Source organism: Cetorhinus maximus, chromosome 7, assembly GCF_964194155.1.
Source record: "Cetorhinus maximus chromosome 7, sCetMax3.hap1.1, whole genome shotgun sequence".
In the NCBI taxonomy this organism is placed as follows: domain Eukaryota; kingdom Metazoa; phylum Chordata; class Chondrichthyes; order Lamniformes; family Cetorhinidae; genus Cetorhinus; species Cetorhinus maximus.
The window spans coordinates 107,072,512-107,092,610 of record NC_135885.1 but is presented as its reverse complement, the minus strand read 5'-3'; the positions used below and the strand labels follow the sequence as shown (position 1 = coordinate 107,092,610).

Genomic DNA, 20,099 nt, shown 5'->3' with positions numbered 1-20,099 from the left:
ATCCCACATCTTCCAAGAGCTCAAAAATGCTGTCACCTCCCATATCTGTACCCATTCATCCTACATCTTCATGCGAATCTCTCCTAACAGGTTTTCGCTCCATCTCTCTCAACGCTCCTCTGCCTCTATGTTGTCAAACTTCTTGACTGACATATAGGGCCAGACCTTCCAGTATCAGGAGCAGTGATGCACTGAACTTGAAGTTGTTGGTGCACAACGAAACCCTGAGGAAGTCTTGACATGTTCACAGGTGCTGTAATTGCCCAAGAACTTTAAACTTCCGATAAACTGTCCAGGGTCCTCCACGAATGTCTGTTACACTGATCTGTCATAGACTTGGGCTAGATGTGCACTAATTACTCAGGTACCTACCCTAGAACTGTTACATTGTTTAAACTCTGGTGTAACTCAGTGATTAACAGCACAATCCAATCCACCAACTCCCATTCCTTCCTGACCCGACTACCCATCCCCTGACCTGACAGCCCACGCACCCCACCCCCGACCTGACTACCCACTATCACTCACTCACTAACTAACCCACTAAGCCTACCGAGCTGAGAACTTTAAAAACTTACTTGAATACAGCAGCTAATGTCGTAAGGAGGGGCGCGGGGAAACTTCATTGTTCCAGCTGGATCAGAAGCCCCAGCAGAAAATGCACAAAAAGGTAAACACACAATGATCTGCACTCAACAGCAAAGCGCGCACCATCACCACTGATCAAAAGATCCAGCCCATAATTTTGGTTCACTTGCAGTTTCCTCCAGTAAACAATGGTAAAATCATAGCTATTCTTTTTGTTCAGATTTCATTTTTCTTCCCAGCCAGTCTCAAGTTAAACAAGACTGCTCACAACCTGACTCTAAATGGGGCTTTAAATTATATGCTGGATGTGTTGCGAGAGTCAAGGGTCTGACCTGACCTGTATAACTATAACCAGTCATAGATCAACAAGCTAAGGATAATGAGATGATGTTGAGAAGAAAGGATGGATTATGTTCTGCTCCAAATGTCTGATTATTATTTACAAGGAATACTTGTGCAACGAAATTAGTGACTGAGACATTACTGACTACGAGTCATTAATGCATGATTTTTTTTATTCGTTCACGGGATGTGGGCTTCGCTGGCGAGGGCAGCATTTATTGCCCATCCCCAGTTGCCCTTGAGAAGGTGGTGATGAGCTGCCTTCTTGAACCGCTGCTGTCCATGTGGTGTAGGTACACCCTGAGTGCTGTTGTTGGGTGGGAAGAGTACCAGGATTTTGACCCAGCAACAGTGAAGGAACGGCGATATATTTCTAAGTCAGGGTGGTGAGTACCTTGGAGGTGAACTTCCAGGTGGTGCCGTTCCCATCTAACTGCTGCCCTTGTCCTTCTAGATGGTAGCAGTCGTGGGTTTAGAAGCTGCTGTGGGAGGAGCCTTGGTGAATTCGTAGATGGTACACACTCCTGCTACTGTGCGTTGGTGGTGCAGAGAGCGAATGTTTGTGGATGTGGTGCCAATCAAGCTGGCTGCTTTGTAGTAGGTGGTGTCAAGCTTCTTGAGTGTGAGGGAGCTGTACTCATCCAGGCAAGTGGGGAGTATTCCATCACACTCCTGATTTGTGCTTTGTGTCATGAAGCTATTAATATATTATTGGAAATTATTTTTTTTTAAATAGAGAGTTAGTATGTGGGTGTGTCTTAAATTGGATTTAATCCAGCTAGTCTGGATGCTTTGATGTATACTAGTTTTGGGATGTAAGAGAGGTAAAGTGCATTTGCATTTTGCTGAATTCAGCATTCAAGAAGGGGAATGAAATCTGGCACCTAGCTAGCAGAGACCAAACAATGTTTATATTACTAATAAAATTGGTAATGTGATAGGGGTTTTATTGTTAGAAGAGGTGGAGTTCAAAAGGGCTAGTGATACAATGAGAATTTACATTCAATGAGATATGCTAGGTATAACAGATAGCAGGTGTGTGTGTGCAGGGCAAAAGCAATGCAAGATCAAAGCCTGTAAGCCTACCACTGCGTCTGCAAAGGAACCAAAGTGAAAGGAGTCTCATTTTGAATTTGTAAGGTGAAAATTAAGTCTGGTTAAGTCTATGGGTTGCTGATGCCTTAATGGATATCAGTTTGGGGATTTGTTAAAAGTTATGATAGTAGTAATTTGTAGCCATGTGTACATATTTAACTTGTGTAAATTAATAAATGCCCTCATGTTCTTTGATATAAAAGCTCTCAAAAACTGGTAGTCTGATCCCTGAATTTAAAGCTGCATCTCAAACATACCACTTAAAATATAGGTTATGGCAGTTGTTTAAAGTTGCCCTCTGGGATTTTTAAATAACTCAGCTTTATTAACTGCTGTGTCATAACACTTGTAGATGGTGGGCAGGCTTTGGGGAGTCAGGTGGTGAGTTACTGGTCACATGATTCCTAGCCTCTGACCTGCTCTTGTAACCACAGTATTTATATGGTTCGTCCAGTTCAGTTTCTGGTCAATGGTAACTCCCAGGATGCTGAGAGTGGGGGATTCAGTGATGGTAATGCCATTGAACATCAAGGGTTGATGGTTGGATTCTCTCCTGTTGGAGACGGTCATTGCCTGACACTTATCGCGTGGCACAAATATTACTTGCCAATTATCAGCCCAAGCCTGGATATTATCCAGGTCTTGCTGTATTTGGACATGGACTGCTTCAGCATCTGAGGAGTCACAAATGGTGCTGAACATTGTGCAATCATCAGCGAACATCCCCACTTCTGACCTTATGATGGAAAGAAGGTCATTGATGAAGTAACTGAAGATGGTTGGGCCAAGGACACTATCCTGAAGAACTCCTGCAGTGATATCCTGGAGCTGAGATGGCTGACCGCCAACAACCACAACCATCTGCCGTTGTGCTAGGTGTGACTCCAACCAGCAGAGAGTTTTCCCCCTAATGCCCATTGACTCCAGTTTTGATAAGGGTCCTTGATTCTATACTTGGTCAAATGTGGCCTTGATGTCAAAGGCAGTCACTCTCACCTCCGGAGTTCAGTTCTTTTGTCCATGTTTGAACCAAGGCTGTATATGAGATCAGGAGCTGAGTGGTGAAACCCAAACTCGTCAGTGAGCAGGTTACTGCTAAGCAAGTGCCGCTTGATAGCACTGTTGATGACCCCTTCCATTACTTTACTGATGATGGAGAGTAGACTGATGGGGCGGTAATTGGTTGGGGTAGATTTGCCCTGCTTTTTGTGTACAGGACATACCTGGGCAATTTTCCACATAGCCAGGTAAGATGCCAGTGTTGTAGCTGTACTGGAACAGCTTGGCTAGGGACGTGGCAAATTCTGGTGCACAAGTTTTCGGTACTATTGCCAGGATATTGTCAGGGCCCACCGCCTTTGCAGTATCCAGTGCCTTCAGTCATTTCTTGATAGCACATGGAGCAAATCAAATTGGCTGAAGACTGGCATCTGTGATGCTAGGGACCTGTGGAGGCCGAGATGGATCATCCACTCAGCACTTCTGGCTGAATATTGTAGCAAGTGCTTCAGCGTTATCTTTTGCACTGATGTGCTGGGCTCCTCCATCATTGAAGATGGGGTTATTTGTAGAGCCTCCTCCTCCAGCAAGTTGTTTAATTGTCCACCACCATTCACGACTGGATGTGGCAGGACTGCAGGGCTTAGATCCGATCCACTGGTTGCGGGATCAAATCAGATCTAAGCTCTGCAATCCTGCCACATCCAGTCGTGAATAGTGATGGTACTCTGGTATTTTATTGACTAGTTTAATAAACATTTATTAACTATGGTGTAGCATTAATATTTAGGTAAGGAAGCTGTCAGTAAATTATTCCTGTTAAAGAATCTTAGAACAGATAGATCAGGAAGCCTTTGTTGTGGAAATACTTTTGAAGTAAGCAACCAAAATGGTTTGCATAAATAAGTTGCTCTTGATAAGACTGAGAACAGATAAATCATGAAATCTTATGTGCTTTGTACCTTTAAGATAGAAAACAGAGGCATATCACCCCAAAGGGTTATGGATGTGCCATCAATAAATATATTTTAAGGCTCAGATTTTTGGTATCTCAGGGGATCAAGGGATATGGAGAGCGGGCAGGGTAGTGAAGTTGAAGCCCAAGATCAGCCATCAACATACTGAATGGCAGAGCAGACTTGTTGGGCCATATGGTCACAAGAACACAAGAATTAGGAGCAAGAGTAGACCATTCAGTCCAATGAGCCTACTCTGCAATTCGATAAGATCATGACTAATCTGAATGTGGCCTCAACTCTACTTTCCTGCCTCCCATAACCCTTGACTCCCTTGACATCAAAAATCTAGCTAACTCAGCCTTGAATATAATCAATGACCCAGCCTCCATTGCTCTCTGGGGAAGAAAATTCCACAGACTAATGACCCTCAAAGAAAAAAAATCCTCATCTCAGTCTTAAATGGGAGACCCCTATTTGTTAAACTGTGTCCCCTAGTTCTAGACTCCCCCACATCGGGATCTCCTCTCAACATTCACTCTGTCAAGTCCGCTTACAATCTTATATGTTACCTCTCATTCTTCCATATTCCAATGCATTCAGGTCCAACCCTTCCTCATAAGATGACCCTTTCATCAGAGGGATCAGTCGAGTGAACCTTCTCTGAACTGCTTCTAATGCAATTATACACTTTAAGGAGACCAAAACGGGATACAGTACCCCAGATGTGATCTAACTAAGGCCCTGTACAACTATAGCAACATTTCACTACTTTTATATTTGATTCCCCTTGCAATAAAAGCCAACTTCTCATCTGTCATCCTAATCAATTGCTGTACCTACATAGCAACTTTTTGCGATTCATGTACCAGGACACCCAGATCCCTCCGTACCATAGCGTTCTGCAGTCTTGCTCCATTCAAATTGTACACTGCTTTTCTATTCTTCCTGCCAAAGTGGACAAGTTCACATTTTCCCATATTATACTCCATCTGCCAAATTTTTGTACACTCATTTAACCTATCCAAATCCCTTTGCAAATTTTATGTCCTCCTGACAGCTTTCTCTCATACCAATCATTGTGTCATCTGCAAATTTAGCTACCATACATTCGGTCCCTTCATTGATAAAGATTGTACATAGTTGAGGCCCCAGCACTGATTCATGTGGCACTCCACCAGCAGCAGTTTGCCAGCCCCAAAAGGACCCTTTTATTCCTAATCTCTGCTTCCTGTTAGCTAACCAATCCCCTATCCATGCTAATATGTTACCCCCTACAGCATGAGCTCTTAAATTTGTGGGGCATCGTATCGAATGCCTTTTGGAAATCCAAGTATACCATATCTACAGGTTTCCCTTTATCCACCTTGTTACTTTCTCAAGAAAATTCTAATAAATTAATCAAACATGATTTCTCTTTCACAAAGCCATGTTGACTCTGCCTGATTGTATTATGATTTTCTAAATGACCTGCTATATAACTTTATAATAGTGGATTCTAGCATTTTCCTTGTGACAGCTGTTAGACTAACTCACCCGTAGGTTCCTGCTTTCTGTGTCCCTTCTTTCTTGAACAGAGGTGTTACATTAACAATTTTCCAGTCTGCTGGGACCATTTCAGAAGCTAGGGAAATTTGGAAGATCACAACCAATGCATCTACTATCTCTGCAGCCTTTTAGGTTCTTTTAGGACCCTGGGATGCAAGCCATCAGGTCCAGAGGACTTGTCAGCCTTCACTTCTAACCACTTTCCCAATACTTTTTCCCTAGTGATCGTATTCAGTTCCTCCCCTCCCTTTTGCCTCTTGATTTTCAGGTATTCGTGGGATGTTTTCTGTAGCTTCTACAGTGAGGATAGGTACAAAATAACGGTTCAACGCTTCTGCCATTTCCTTGTTTCCCATTATTAATTTCCCAGCCTCACCCTCTAAGGGACCAGTGCCCAATTTATTTACTCTTATCCTTTGTAAATACTTGTAGAAACTCTGTTTTTACATTTCTATCATACTCTAATTTCTCCCTCATTCTTAGCCTTTTTTTTTACTGGTTTCTAAAATTGCCCAATCTTTTGACCTGCCACTAATCTTCACAGTTTTGTACGATTTTTCTTTCAATTTGATCTTAACATTAACTTCCTTAGTTAGCCATGGATAACACACCCTTTTTGGAGTCTTTCTTTCTCAGTGGAATATATACTGACGAGTTATGAAATATCTACTTAAATGTCTGCCACTGTATCTCTAAAGTCCTATCTTTTAACCTATTTTCCCAGTTCACTTTAGCCAAATCTGTCCTCAGATCCAAATCCAAATCTGTAATTGCCTTTTTTAGCTGAAGACACTAGACTTAAACCCACAGTTCTCACCCTCAAATTGTGAAATTAATGTGAAATTCATCATGTTATGATCACTGTTGCTTACAGACTCCTTTATCACAAGGTAATTAGTTACTCCTGTCTCATTGCAGATTATCAGTCTTAAAATAGGCTGCTCCCTGCTTGGGACCAGAACATACTGCTCTAAGAAACCACCCCAAATACCCCCCATGAACTCATCCTCCAGGCTAACCTTGCCAACCTGATTTGTCAAATCTATAAGATGATGAAAATCACCCATTATTGCAGTATCTTTCTCACCAAGCCCCTATTATTTGTTCCTGTATAATCTGTCCTACAGTGTAGCTACTGTAAGGGCACCTATAAACTACTCCAAGTGACTTCTTGCCTTTGCTATTTATCTCTACCCAAACTGATTCTACATCTTGATAATCCCTCACTACTGTACTAATGTTAACCTCAGTTAACAGAGCTGTGCCATCACCTTTTCCTATCTTCCTTCTCTTTCCGAAATGTCAAATACTCGAATGTTCAAGTGCCAGCCTTGGTCACTTTGCAATCACATCTCCAAAGTGACCATCAGTTCACATATATTTATTTCTATTCGTGCTATCAATTCATCCATTTTGTTACGAATACTACGTGCATTCAGATAGAGCCTTTATTCTTTTTGACATCCTTGCAAACTCTAGCCTTAGCTGCTAATGTACTCATTTATATGCTCCGTCCCTTCCTGCCACACACTGGTTATCATTATCCATATTGTTCCCTCGCTCTGTTGCCTTGTCCATTCCCTTAAATTTACCATATCTCCCTCATGTGATCCCATACACCGATTATTTAGTTTAAAGCCCTCTCTATCACCCTAGTTGTACCAACGTCTGCTCCTATTTTTTAATATTGTGTGTAACGGAGCATGGATTTCCAGAGTGAGTTGGAGAAATCCAAAACTACTCCATTGTACCATATAGATTGATCTCCTTTCTCTCATACAAATCAAGCCTGTTCTGTATACACCACAATCAAGTAATGTGTGCTTAGTCAAAGCTTATTGTTGCGAACTACATAAGTAAGGTTAACTAATGGTTGAGTCAACAATGACTCCAGAGCTTGCCCCTTAAGCTGACCTCAAATTTTCACTTCTTCCTTTATTCATCCCATCCATTCCTTTATCACTGCCAAATTCAACTATTCCAATGCTTTCCTAGCTAGCTTACCATCCTCCATCTTCTCTAAAGCGCAGCTCATTTAACATTCTGCTTCCTGGATTCTATGCCATTCAGCAAGCCCACCTCATCCATCACTCCTGTTTTTGCTCACCTAGATTGGTAACCCAATGCCGCAAGTTTAAAATTTTTTTATTCATTCATGAGACGTGGGCATCGCTGGCTAGGCCAGCATTTATTACCCATCCGTAATTGCCCTCAAGAAGGTTTTCATCTTCCTGTTTATATCCCTTCACGCCCTTGTCCTTCTACATTCCTGTAACGAAGAGTATAACAACCAAACCCACAGAACACTGCATTCCTCCAATTCTAGGTTCTTGTGCATCCACTACACCCCAAATTGGTCTATGCCTTCAGCCACTTAGACCTATATTTGTGCAATTCATTCCATCAATCCCTTTTTCTTTAGACTTAACTTGCTGCCCTTAAGATGCTCATTAAAAGCTACCACTTTCACCAAGTTTCTGGTCTGCTTTCCTTTTATCATTTCCTTGGTTTGGTGTCCATTTTATTTGATTACACCTTTTGTGAAATGGCGTTGATCTTTTTCGACACTAAGGGTGCTATGTAGTTGCAAGTTGTTGGCTCAGGAAGTGAAGTTTCATTGACAAGGGCACAAGTGGATCAAGGGAACAAGTAGTGGGCTTCATGCACAAAGGAGCTGTTTTGAGGGTTGAGGTGGAGAAACAAGTGATGGCAAATAGCAAAGAGAAATGGAAGTTGAGGATGAGGAAATCTATGTAGTGACCTCAATGTTATGCACAAAAATCTACAAGAGCCTCACATGTGAAGTCGAACTTTGGGATAGAATTTAGGAGGAAAGTCTAAGGAGTGGGATGATGATGGACAAGTGATCCAAATACTTTATTTCCCATGTTCTTTTTCCATAGAAATTGTAATTGGCATCCAACATGTTCTGCGTTAAGCAATTTACTGGAGGTTAACTTTGAAGGCTGGGTGACAGTTACAGCCAAAGATAAAACTTAAATTTGATTTCAATAAAGGAATGGTCTGCCTACATAAGCTACGAACATAAGAAAATTGTTGGGAAAAAGTCCAAATTCCGAACCTAGCTTGCTGTAAATTACAACTGTGCCAATCCAATGATGTCGATGGTTAGTTTAAAATTCCCTTGTGGACATGTATCACTTAAATGCTTGTCTGCAATTTAGTTTTTTCCTGTGTTCTGGAAGTGCATTAGTTCAGCAGTCTCCCCTCATCATTGCACCAATAGGTTAAAATGACTGTGTTCAACAAAGGTTACATATAAGATAACAGATAAATGACAGTAAATTATAAGATGCTTACTCAACCAAGTCACTATGAAAAAAACTCAAATGGGTTGTGAATGCTCAAGAGAAGATTAAAATAGCATTTTAAGCTCACAAATCACTTTTTTTAAAAAAGATATGTGATGAAATTGGTATGAACTACCATAGCTTGAAAGATGATATGAAGAAACCAATACAGAAGCTGATAGTAAACAGCAATGCCATAAATCTAATCCTTCATCAAAATACAATGTGTGTGGTAAGAAAGACAATCAGGAAATAAAAGTGCTTTAACTAAATACATTCAAATAATAAATAGGTGGTTTCCCACAAAATCTAAGGTATCTGGGGGGTGGGGGGGCAGGGGTGAGTAAGAAGAGGAGAGGAAAAGTTAGGCAATGCAAGGATAGATTTCTGAATTTCTGAACATACTGAAAATCTGTATATATTACAAAAACAGGTGAAATAACACAAATGGTCTATTCATTTTGATGAAAGCTTTCGAAATCGTTTTGTAATGCACTGTATTTCTGTTCAAAATTATTTTTCTTTATACAAGTATAGGTAAAAAGGACAGATCACAGTGCAGGACACAAAGCTAAAAGAAACTGAAAAGGCAAAGATTAACGGTTGAGCAACCAGAGTTTAAAAGCCCACCTTTTGGAGTTCCTGGGAAGGAAGATGTTTGAATAGGGGGAGGGGAGAAAAGAGGCACATGGATAGAGCGGTTACAGCTCTTTTCATCTCCCATCCAGCAAGAATTGTTGAATGTACCAATAAAAGGACAAACTTGTGCCTATATGGCATACTTCACAATGGATATGCCAAAGTGCAGTCACTGTTATAATGTTGGGAAATACCGTAGACAATTTGTACACAGCCAGGCTTCAGATGTAGCAGTAAGACAAATGACCATATATTTTGTTTATTTCTGGTGGCAGGGATTGAGTGATACCTGTTGCCCCGGTCATCAGGAGAACTCACCCCCACCCCACCCTGCTGGAATTTTTTTAATTCACTCGAGACCAGATGGGCATTTAGTGATTCACCTGAAAGATAGACCTCCAAAAGTGCAGCACTCCTTCAGCATTGCACTGAAGTGCCAGCCTAGATTAGGTGCTCCAGTCTCTGGAGTGAAGCATAAATCTATAAATACTGACTCAAGAGGTGAGAGTGCTACCACTGAGCTAGTGACACTAAAAAGATGGTCTTTTGGTTTACAAATATAAATGCTTATTGTTTATTTGGAGGTAGTAATTTTTTTTAACTTAGCTGTATGTAAAGTATAAAAGTTGCCAATTGTGTCACGAATAATACTGGTTCTAGTGACAACATAAACAAGCACCCCTTTGAACAACATTGAGATTCCTTCTCTGTTATTTTGTGAGCTTATTGGCAAAATCAAAGCTAAAAGATAAGACTCGTTATTTAGATTCAAAAACAATTATTTTTTATAAATCTATTAAAACATCAGGTGTGATCTGATTAAATGTCTGAACTGTCTGAAGGGGCTGATTGGCCTACCCCCAATCCTGTAATCATGTGTCATGAAAATTACAAATTAGTTATCAAAGTCTAAAAAGCCTCCAGTCTTAAAGTTCTGCCGGCAAATGATTTTAATGAGGCATTTAATTGAGGTGAAACAGTAGCTCTCTATTTGAACATATATGTCGCAGTGACTCAGAAACCATCACCTCATGCTTAATGGAAGGTTAAAAAATATCTGAGTTTGAAATAAAATATATCCGCACAAGCTAAGCATTAAACCCTAATCAGTTTTCTTTCAATTTTACTACAATTAAGCAAAGAAGTGCTACCTTCTGGAAAATTACTAACTGTAATAGACCCCATATCTCTTAGAAACTCTCATACTTTTAGTAAAATGTAACTTTGAGGCATAATAATTAACTCAAGTAATAACATGGTCAACAGAGTTTCTCCATCACAAGTTACAGAGTGTGCATAGCTCAAATATTTTTGAAACTTTTTCTTTGCAGTGAAACTACATTTTGGAGCAGGTTTGCATGCAATCAATCCACACAGCTGTGCTTACAGAACAACTGTCCCAACAAAGTCTGTCAGCAGGAATCAATCCAAAAATCACCAACAGGTGTAAAGGGAAAACAACAGCAAACCTGTCTGTCCCAATGGCCCCTAGCTACGGCAATACTTTAGAGCAGCTAAATTTGAAATCATACTACTAAATACACACTTCATTATTACGTGTTGTGGCCGAGGCCCAGTGAGTTTTAGTAACTAAAGTATTTGCATTTGTCAATAAAGACCTAGCACCAAACTGTGTTTCATTTTGTGAAGCTTTAACAAAATATATTTGATCTAGGGCATGTAATACAAACAATTTTGTACAACTAATGAAAATTCTGCATAGGCACCTTACCAGTGGACTCTAGCTTTGTCACTGTTCATATCTATATGACTTATTACATCACAGCTGTTTGATTTTACTCAATGTACCATCTCTAACTGTTTACTGGAACAAGATCAGATTCTTTGAAAATCAATCCTGCTGCATAATGCAATTCCCAAAGCATGTTCTAAAATATCAATACAGAGTGATGATATTTCTTTTCCAAAGGATTTGCAACATATCATAAATAGCTAAATCCAACAAGTACAAGCAGAAATTAATTTTCCTGTCATTACTGATAAGTGGAGTGCTTTTGGTTTTAAATATTCTACAAGTATGGTATTCTAGGAGATCGCATTCCACAAGACTTATCTGGCACAAATAGGCATGACTCCTTATAAATACTGGGCCTACAATAGCAACATTGGGGGGAAAAAAGTCAATGTTCCCAAAAATAGGGAAGCAGAGTATGTTTGTTTTTGCCTGGCCAAAAGTTTGAACACAGGTGTTTAACTAAACTGATGGTTTATACCAGCACTTTGCCAGCTGCGCATTGCCCCTTTTTATAATATATGATCATTTCATTAGTCAATTTTCTACATGGAAAAAAAACTCAGCAAATGCCTAATTTTGCGGAAGTCTGCCACTTTTGTACAAGGAGGAGGTTTACAGAGTGCTAAAAATCATGAAACGCATGGGCAATGACCTGGTTGGTTTGTGCAATTCAATGACACAGATAGAGTTGGAGTCCTTTAAAAATTCTTTTCCATTCTGCCTTTGCCCTCCCCTCAGTCTTTCAGTTAACCCTTTTCCCCACTCCTCCTTGGTGTCCACTTATATTCAAGCTCATAAAAAATTCAGACGTCTTGTATGTGAGAAACATTGCGGAAAAAAAGCTGCGAAAATGAAGGTCCCACTTCTTGAGTTTCGCTAATGATAAATCCATTTGGTACACAAGTTGCAAAACATGGCTAAATTCAAGTTTTAATTGTGCAACAACAAAAGTTGAAAAATTAACTGAACAAAAAGGTATCAGCAATTCCTTTCACTCCTTTTTTTCTTACATAAAATGTATTGAGTATTTAGTTAAAATGGACAAAGGAGGAAAAAATTTTTAAAGTTGTCACAGCACACCTAAACAGATTCAGTGTATGTGAATATTTGCATGCCCCAATCATGCCAGTTGTAATACACAGAGGTAGGCAGGGAAATCTGAGCATTGTTTTCAAACGTTCATATAACTATGGCAATGTACTACTTTGGTTGTTAACTGCAAACATAAAAATGTTAATAAAAGCAGCATCAAATCTACAGTTAAAAATAAGCTGACTCAAGCTCTGCACATGATGCAATAGATATAGTACCTCCTGTGTGAATTTACTTTATAGTCAAATCAGAAGGACAAACAAAATGGTTTGATATAAGGGAACAACTGCAATTATGGTTTGAACATTACAGTACACCCCTTGTTTCAATTCATTGACTAGGTACTATATCTTATCTAAAACCTTGCCCATTAGCAGGAAGTTTTCACCGCGTGCTTGAACTTTGCACAAATCTGTTCATTGCATTCCAATGTAAACGTATTGCCCATTTTATAAACACCTTGCAAAATGTGGAACTCGAGGTATGTGTTGTACTTCAATTAAGATTTTTCTGAGCTCTAATTTCAGTTATTTCAAAAGTACTTCAGGTGAAGATTTATTCCCAAAGAAAGTCAAGTTTCTGCCAAGTACAAATTTAACATAAAGACATACTTGGTTTTAACGATTACAATATGCAGGCACTCACTTACTCTAGAGACAACAGAGACAATAGTCTTATAACAAAAAAAAATCCAGTGATATCCAAGTAATAGGTATTTTAACACAGTAAATACTAGTTTCCCAGAGTACGTTGCAATCCGGGATTTGCAGTCAATCTGGTAATGAACAAACCGCTGTCTTTTTGTAAAAGGAAAACGCGGTCACCATGGCACCGGGTTGGGTTACCTGCCTGCCCCCACCCACCACCACCACAAACCTCAACCTCATAAACCACAACTAAGAACCATAAAAACAGATCAAACACCGACTAAACACATTTAAAAAGAACTCGATGCAAAATGTTTTAAAAACTCAAATTCTCCTTTCTCATACACACAATAAAAAAAGTTATCAGATTAAAAACTCAGCTGGCAGAAATTGCAGTGGAGATTTCAATTAATTGAACATAGACTAAACTCGATAAAAAGAGAGAAGTTGGTTGTGTTTTTCGTGCTGGGGGGGAGGTGGGGGTACAGAGCCGCTGTCACTTCCCCTCAGCGAAAAATCTGAAACTTTTGTGTCCGGACTCCGACAGAAAGATGGGGACTTGGGGATAAGTCAAGTAAATGAAACCAGGCAGCACGTAGTAAATAATTTAAAAGAAAACACACACACACACACATCGAGCGGCGACGGGTCCTTACCCGGCAACAGAATCAGCATCAAGAGCAGTAACGGTACTGGAGGCTCGGTCCGCGCCATCTTTGAGTTAGTCCAGATCAGCCGGAGCCTGGCGACCAGAGAGAGCGCGAGCGAATGAGTGAGCGAGCCTGGCACCGCCGCGCGCGCGGGCGGGCGGTACAGAGACAGAGACAGCGCCCCGGCTCCGGGACTCCGAGTCTGCAGCACAGAGCTGAGGGAGGCAGGGAGGGAGCGCCAACCACAACAGCAAACAAATGCACACACCCACCCCCGGACCGCACCCTTACTGACAAACGCACGCTTTCGCACAGTGTGTTTGGCTGCCTCACACTCCTTTGCTCAGCTTCAGCGGGATTTTTCCTCTTCCTGTGCGCGCGCGCGTGTGTGTGGTATTGTATTGCAAAGTTGCTATCGAAACGTCAATCGCGCCCCATTCCTTTCCTTTATCCTGTCTGGGTTGTTCCAGTCGAGCATGCTTTCTGCACGCATCGGCTGTAACATTGCTGCCAGCGGTCGTCCACAAAATATGCCCTCGTTCAGGGTGAGAGAACGTATCAACCCGAGTAAATGCATGCCCCCTTTAAAAGGTGATCTTTCGGCAATCACAAGAGATTTAGTTTTTTGCATAGCGTGCTTGGCAACCTCAGCCACGTTTGTTATGTCTTTCAAAGTCGTGTCCGGTGAATGTCTCTCAATGTCGAGCAGTATTTGGAGAAATGTTTCTAACTGTAGAAGAGACGCTACATGGGTGCCACGGTGTTGGGAATCGTCCTTCGGTCCTTGAAGGAGTGAACTTCAGGCATTATAAAATGCAAATGTACCCACTTCCTAAAATCGGAATAGAAGGCTAGCCAAAATTCGAGGCATTTTTGAAAAATGTAGTCATGATTAAAATGTAATAACGACCGCATAAGACATAAAATAGTAGTTTGGAATAAAATGTTAATGTTTTTCATTAGATTCTAAGTATCGGAATGGACTCAGCTCTTTTGAACATGAATTATGCAGCTTTTACATAGTTATTTTGATGTATTTCTGTAACTTGTCTACATTTTGTAAATCCACATGAAATATATGAAAATATCTTAGATTTCATATCTGCATTTAGCAAAATTTAAATATTTAATATCAGTATTTACACCTCAATTTGAGTTCCTACAAATCTGTCAGTGCACTGAAATTACTAGTCACTGCATTACAAGCACTTCCATGTAATATATTTTTCATTACAGTACTGTAGTTTTGAAGCAATGATCAAAGCCAGTGAATCCAATGTTTTGTAGAATTCTTGTTAGTGTGATATTTCACTGTACGGAATATTGCAATGCTGTGTGTACTGTGCGAGTGAGTTACTTTGGTCTGCATTTGTGAAATGCTTTCTCCTGGTTCAACAAGGTTATTAAACACATTAAAGTAAAAACCAACACCTAGGAAAATTTCAGACCACTGTTATGCAAAGCAAGTGTGACCACAGTGAACCAGCATTGTAATTAATTTAAGAATGTAATAAAAATTTGAAATAATTTCTGACCAAAATAGACTCATTGTGAAAGATGAAATATATGAATCATTATTTAAAATTGTATGATTTGTAAGACGATCACAACACCAATAGCAAAACAGAAAATTCTTAGAAAAGCAGAGCAAGGTTCATTAGTGCTTGAAAAAGAAAAGCAGATTTGTTTGTAGTTTGTAGGGAACTGCATTGAAATTCACCCCATGAAACATGTCTCTTTCTCTGTTATTTGCTGATGTGGAACTTTCCAGCATTTTCTGTTTAATACATTTATGGGTTTCTTTTTATCTCCATTATAATTATTTTCTTTTTCAACATGTGCACAATACCAGCAAAGCCACATTGATTGCCCAAACCTGTTTGCCCTGAAAAAGGAGTTGGTAGCAATTGTGTTTATGATTGTGTAGCTTGCTTCAGCCATTGCAGAGAACACAAGAGTCGACTATTTAGTGTGGTTCTAGGGTCATCTATAAGCCAGCCCAGATACGGGTGTCGGATTTCTTTCCCAAAACAACATTACTGAACCAATTGGAATTTTACAATATGTGGTCATTTTCTACAGTCCTCTTTTCTGGTGTGGCCTACAAACAGTCAGATTTAATGAATTCAGCCTCTCCATGTTCCAGGTGAAATTTGAATCTATGACATCTGGGTTTCTCATCTAGTGCCACCATCGCAGCACTATATTGGGGGTAATATATGTTCTTTCACCTATATAAAGTTAATTTCATAATCGAGTGGGCTAAGTTTCCTTTATTACGATGTAGTCTTGTTTCCTGAACGTCACTGGTAATGGTTTCTGTGTCTCTGGTATCTTGACCAACATGCGCAAGCCTAGGCAGTGAGTATTTGCAGGCTAATCACTCAAAGAAGGCACCATGTATGATCTTGAACCCGGCCTTAACCAACATCTAAGGAATTAACTTTCCATTACAGTCCATCAGCAGCAGTAAGCTCCCTGCCGCCATACCCCCCACCCCACCTATTCCAGTTGTCACTTTTAATGCTTTGATTAACATCTCCACTCTGGTCATCTAACTTGGCAAAGTCTGCAAATCATGCCTGAAATCATTTGGACTGTATGGGCCCCAATTTAACCCAATCAAAACCCACCTAGTTGCAAAATCAGTCATGTTTATAACTTTGTTGCATTTTACCTTTTTTAAAAATGGGCACAGCTCCAGCCTAAGTTTTGAGATTGAGGTTTGTGGACTTTTTTTTAACAGTGCAACTGGTGTTAATGTGTTTTTCCACTTGCAACATACTTTCCGATCTCTTTCAAACAATTCTGATGTGTTTGCAGAAAATTAGAAGTTGAGTGAACAGGAAATGTATGGTTTCTTTTACAAGTATTTTTCAAGAAAACATTGTCCAAGAAATTTTCACCCTGTTTGAAGTGAAGTAAAAGTGTTACAAAACTTATATTGAAAGTAACTTTGCACTTATCAAGCTGAGAAGCTGCACTTGATAGGGATGGCAAATGTGCCGGTAGAGAGCACTCCTACATGCTGTTCTGCCCCAACAGTGTGCCTCAGAAGAACATCATCTTTAGCATCGATGTGAGGTTTGTATCTTCATTACAAGCTGTCCTTATGACCATTCTGAATGAGGCTGGCACCTCAGTTATATTTGTACTATGGACAGTTTTGGCCTGTGGGTTCACATCCCATTAGAAACAGAATGAACCTACTAAAGTTCATTTCATTTCGGCACTTCAAACAATCTTTGACGGAAGCTTTACCTCAATTAGTCTCACTGGATTCCAATTATTTAAACTTAGCACATTACTACAGTGGTAGTCCAGTGACATAAAATAATCATGCATTGAATAATATGTATACTTGTGATTTTTACATATGAACATACAAGTTAGGAGCAGGAGTAGGCCAACTGGGCCCTTCGAGCCTGCTCCGCCATTCAATAAGATCATGGTTGATCTGAGTAACCTCCTGCCTACCCCAGATATCCTTTCACTCTGTTATTTATCAAGAATCTATCCACCTCTGCCTTGAAAACATTCAAACACCCTGCTTCCACAACCTTTTGAGGAAGGGAGTACCAATGTTTCACTGCCCTCAGAGAAAAAAAATTCTTCTCATCTCTGTCTTAAATAGAGGACCCCTTATTTATCTAAACAGTAGCTCCTAGAACTATATTCTCCCACAAGAGGAACCATCCTGTCCACATCCACCCTTTCATAGAAACATAGAAAATTGGAGCAGGAGTAGGCCATTCGGCCCTTTGAGCCTTCTCCACCATCCATTATGATCATGGCTGATCATCCGACTCAATAGCCTGCTCCCGCTTTCTCCCCATATCCTTTGATCCCTTTCACCCCAAGAGCTATAAGACCATAAGACATTGGAGCAGAAAGGAGGCCAATCGGCCCATCGAGTCTGCTCCACCATTCAATCATGGCTGATAAGTTTCTCAACCCCATTCTCCCGCCTTCTCCCCGTAACCTTTGATCCCCTTACCAATCAAGAACCGATCTATCTCTGTCTTAAATACACTCAATGACCTGGTCTCCACAGTCTTCTGTGGTAATGAATTCCATAGATTCACCACTCTCTGGCTAAAGAAGTTGCTCCTCAACTCTGTTCTAAAAGGTCTTCCCTTTACTCTGAGGCTGTGCCCTTGGGTCCTAGTCTCTCCGACTAATGGAAACATCTTCCCCACGTCCACTCCATCCATGTCTTTCAGTGTTCTGTAAGTTTCAATCAGATCCCCCCTCATCGTTCTAAACTCCATCAAGTATAGACCCAGAATCCTCAAACGTTCCTCATATATTAAGCCTTTCATTCCTGGGATCATTCTCGTGAACCTCCTCTGGACCCTCTCCAGGCCCAGCACATCCTTCCTGAGATACGGGGCCCAAAATTGCTCACAATATTCTAAATGTGGTCTGATCAGAGCCTTATAAAGCCTCAGCAGCACATCCCTGCTTTTATATTCTAGTCCTCTCGAAATAAATGCCAACATTGCATTTGCCTTCCTAACTACCGACTCAACCTGCAAGTTAACCTTAAGAGAATCCTGGACTAGGACTCCCAACTCCCTTTGCACTCCAGATTTCTGAATTCTCTCCACATTTAGGAAATAGCCTATGCCTCTATTCTTCCTACCAAAGTGCATGACCTCACACTTCCCCACGTTGTATTCCATCTGCCACTTCTTTGCCCATTCTCCTAACCTGTCCAAATCCTTCTGCAGCCTCCTCGCCTCCTCAATTCTACCTGTCCCTCCACCTATCTTTGTATCATCTGCAAACTTAGCCAGGATGCCCTCAGTTCCTTCATCTAGATCATTAATGTATAAAGTGAAAAGTTGTAGTCCCAACACTGACCCCTGCGGAACTCCACTAGTCACCGGTCGCCATCTTGAGAAGGACCCCCGTATCCCCACTCTCTGCCTCCTGCCAGACAGCCAATCTTCTATCCATGCTAGTACCTTGCCTCTAACACCATGGGCTCTTATCTTACTAAGCAGCCTCCTGTGCGGCACCTTGTCAAAGGCCTTCTGGAAGTCCAAGTAGATAACATCCATTGGCTCTCCTTTGTCTAACCTACTCGTTACCTCCTCAAAGAATTCTAACAGATTTGTCAGGCATGACCTCCCCTTGATGAACCCATGCTGACTTTGCCCGATTTTACCATGCACTTCCAAGTATTCTGAAATCCCATCCTTAATAATGGACTCTAAGATCTTACCAACGACCGAGGTCAGGCTAATCGGCCTGTAATTTCCCGTCTTTTGCCTCACTCCCTTCTTAAACAGGGGGGTTACATTAACGATTTTCCAGTCCTCTGGGACCCTCCCTGACTCCAGTGATTCCTGAAAGATCACCACTAACACCTCCACTATCTCTTCAGCTATCTCCTTCAGAACTCTGGGGTGTAATCCATCTGGTCCAGGTGATTTATCCACCTTCAGACCTTTCAGTTTTCCTACACCTTCTCCTTGGTAATGGCCACCATACTCACCTCTGCCCCCCGACTCTCTTAAACTTTGGGGATGTCACTCATGTCTTCCACTGTGAAGACTGATGCAAAGTACCTATTCAGTTCCTCCGCCATTTCTTTGTTCCCCACTACTACTTCTCCAGCGTCATTTTCCAGTGGCCCGATGTCCACTTTTGCCTCTCTCTAACCCTTTATATATCTAAAAAAACTCTTGCAATCTTCTTTTATATTACTGGCTAGTTTACCCTCATATTTAATCTTCTCCCTCCTTATTTCCTTTATAGTTGTCCTCTGTTGGTATTTGTAGGCTACCCAATCCCCTGGTTTCCCAATGCTCTTCGCCGCATTGTATGCTTTCTCTTTAGCTTTTATGCAGTCCCTGACTTCCCTTGTCAGCCATGGTAGCCTCGTCCTCCCTTTAGCATGCTTCTTCTTCCTAGGGATGAATTTTTGCTGTGTCTCCCAAGTTACTCCCAGAAACTCCTGCTATTGCTGTTCCACTGTCTTTCCTGTTAGGCTCATCTCCCAGTCAATTCTGGCCAGCTCCTCCCTCATGCCTCTGTAGTTGCCTTTATTCAACTGTAATACGGTTACATCTGATTCCAGCTTTTTCCTCTCAAATTGTAGGGTAAATTCTATCATATTATGGTCACTTCCTCCTAAGGGTTCCTTCACCTTAAGCTCCCTTATCAAATCTGCCTCATTACACATCACTAAATCTAGAATTGCCTGTTCCCTAGTGGGCTTCACCACAAGCTGCTCCATAAAGCCATCTCGTAGAAATTCCACAAATTCCTTTTCTTGGGATCCACAACCAACCTGATTTTCCCAGTCTACATGCATATTGAAATCCCCCATGATCACTGTAACCTTGCCTTTCTAACACACCTTTTCTATTTTCTGGTGTAGCTCGTGCCCCACATCCTGACAACTTTTCGGAGGCCTGTACATAACTCCCATTATGGTTTTTTAACCTTTGCGGTTCCTCAACTCT

At 40.9% G+C, this 20,099-nt stretch overlaps 1 protein-coding gene across 1 annotated transcript in view; it reads right to left on the bottom strand.

Annotated features, from left to right (window-relative positions):
• The window catches only part of LOC144682964 (nectin-3-like), a 303,215-nt gene extending 289,023 nt beyond the window's left edge, over positions 1-14,192 (bottom strand). Inside the window, exon 1 of the mRNA XM_078545896.1 lies at positions 13,630-14,192. Within this exon, the coding sequence (XP_078402022.1) occupies positions 13,630-13,687 (58 nt within the window). The 5' untranslated portion in view covers positions 13,688-14,192. The remainder of the gene's footprint in view (positions 1-13,629) is intronic.
• Positions 14,193-20,099: the final 5,907 nt, after the last annotated feature.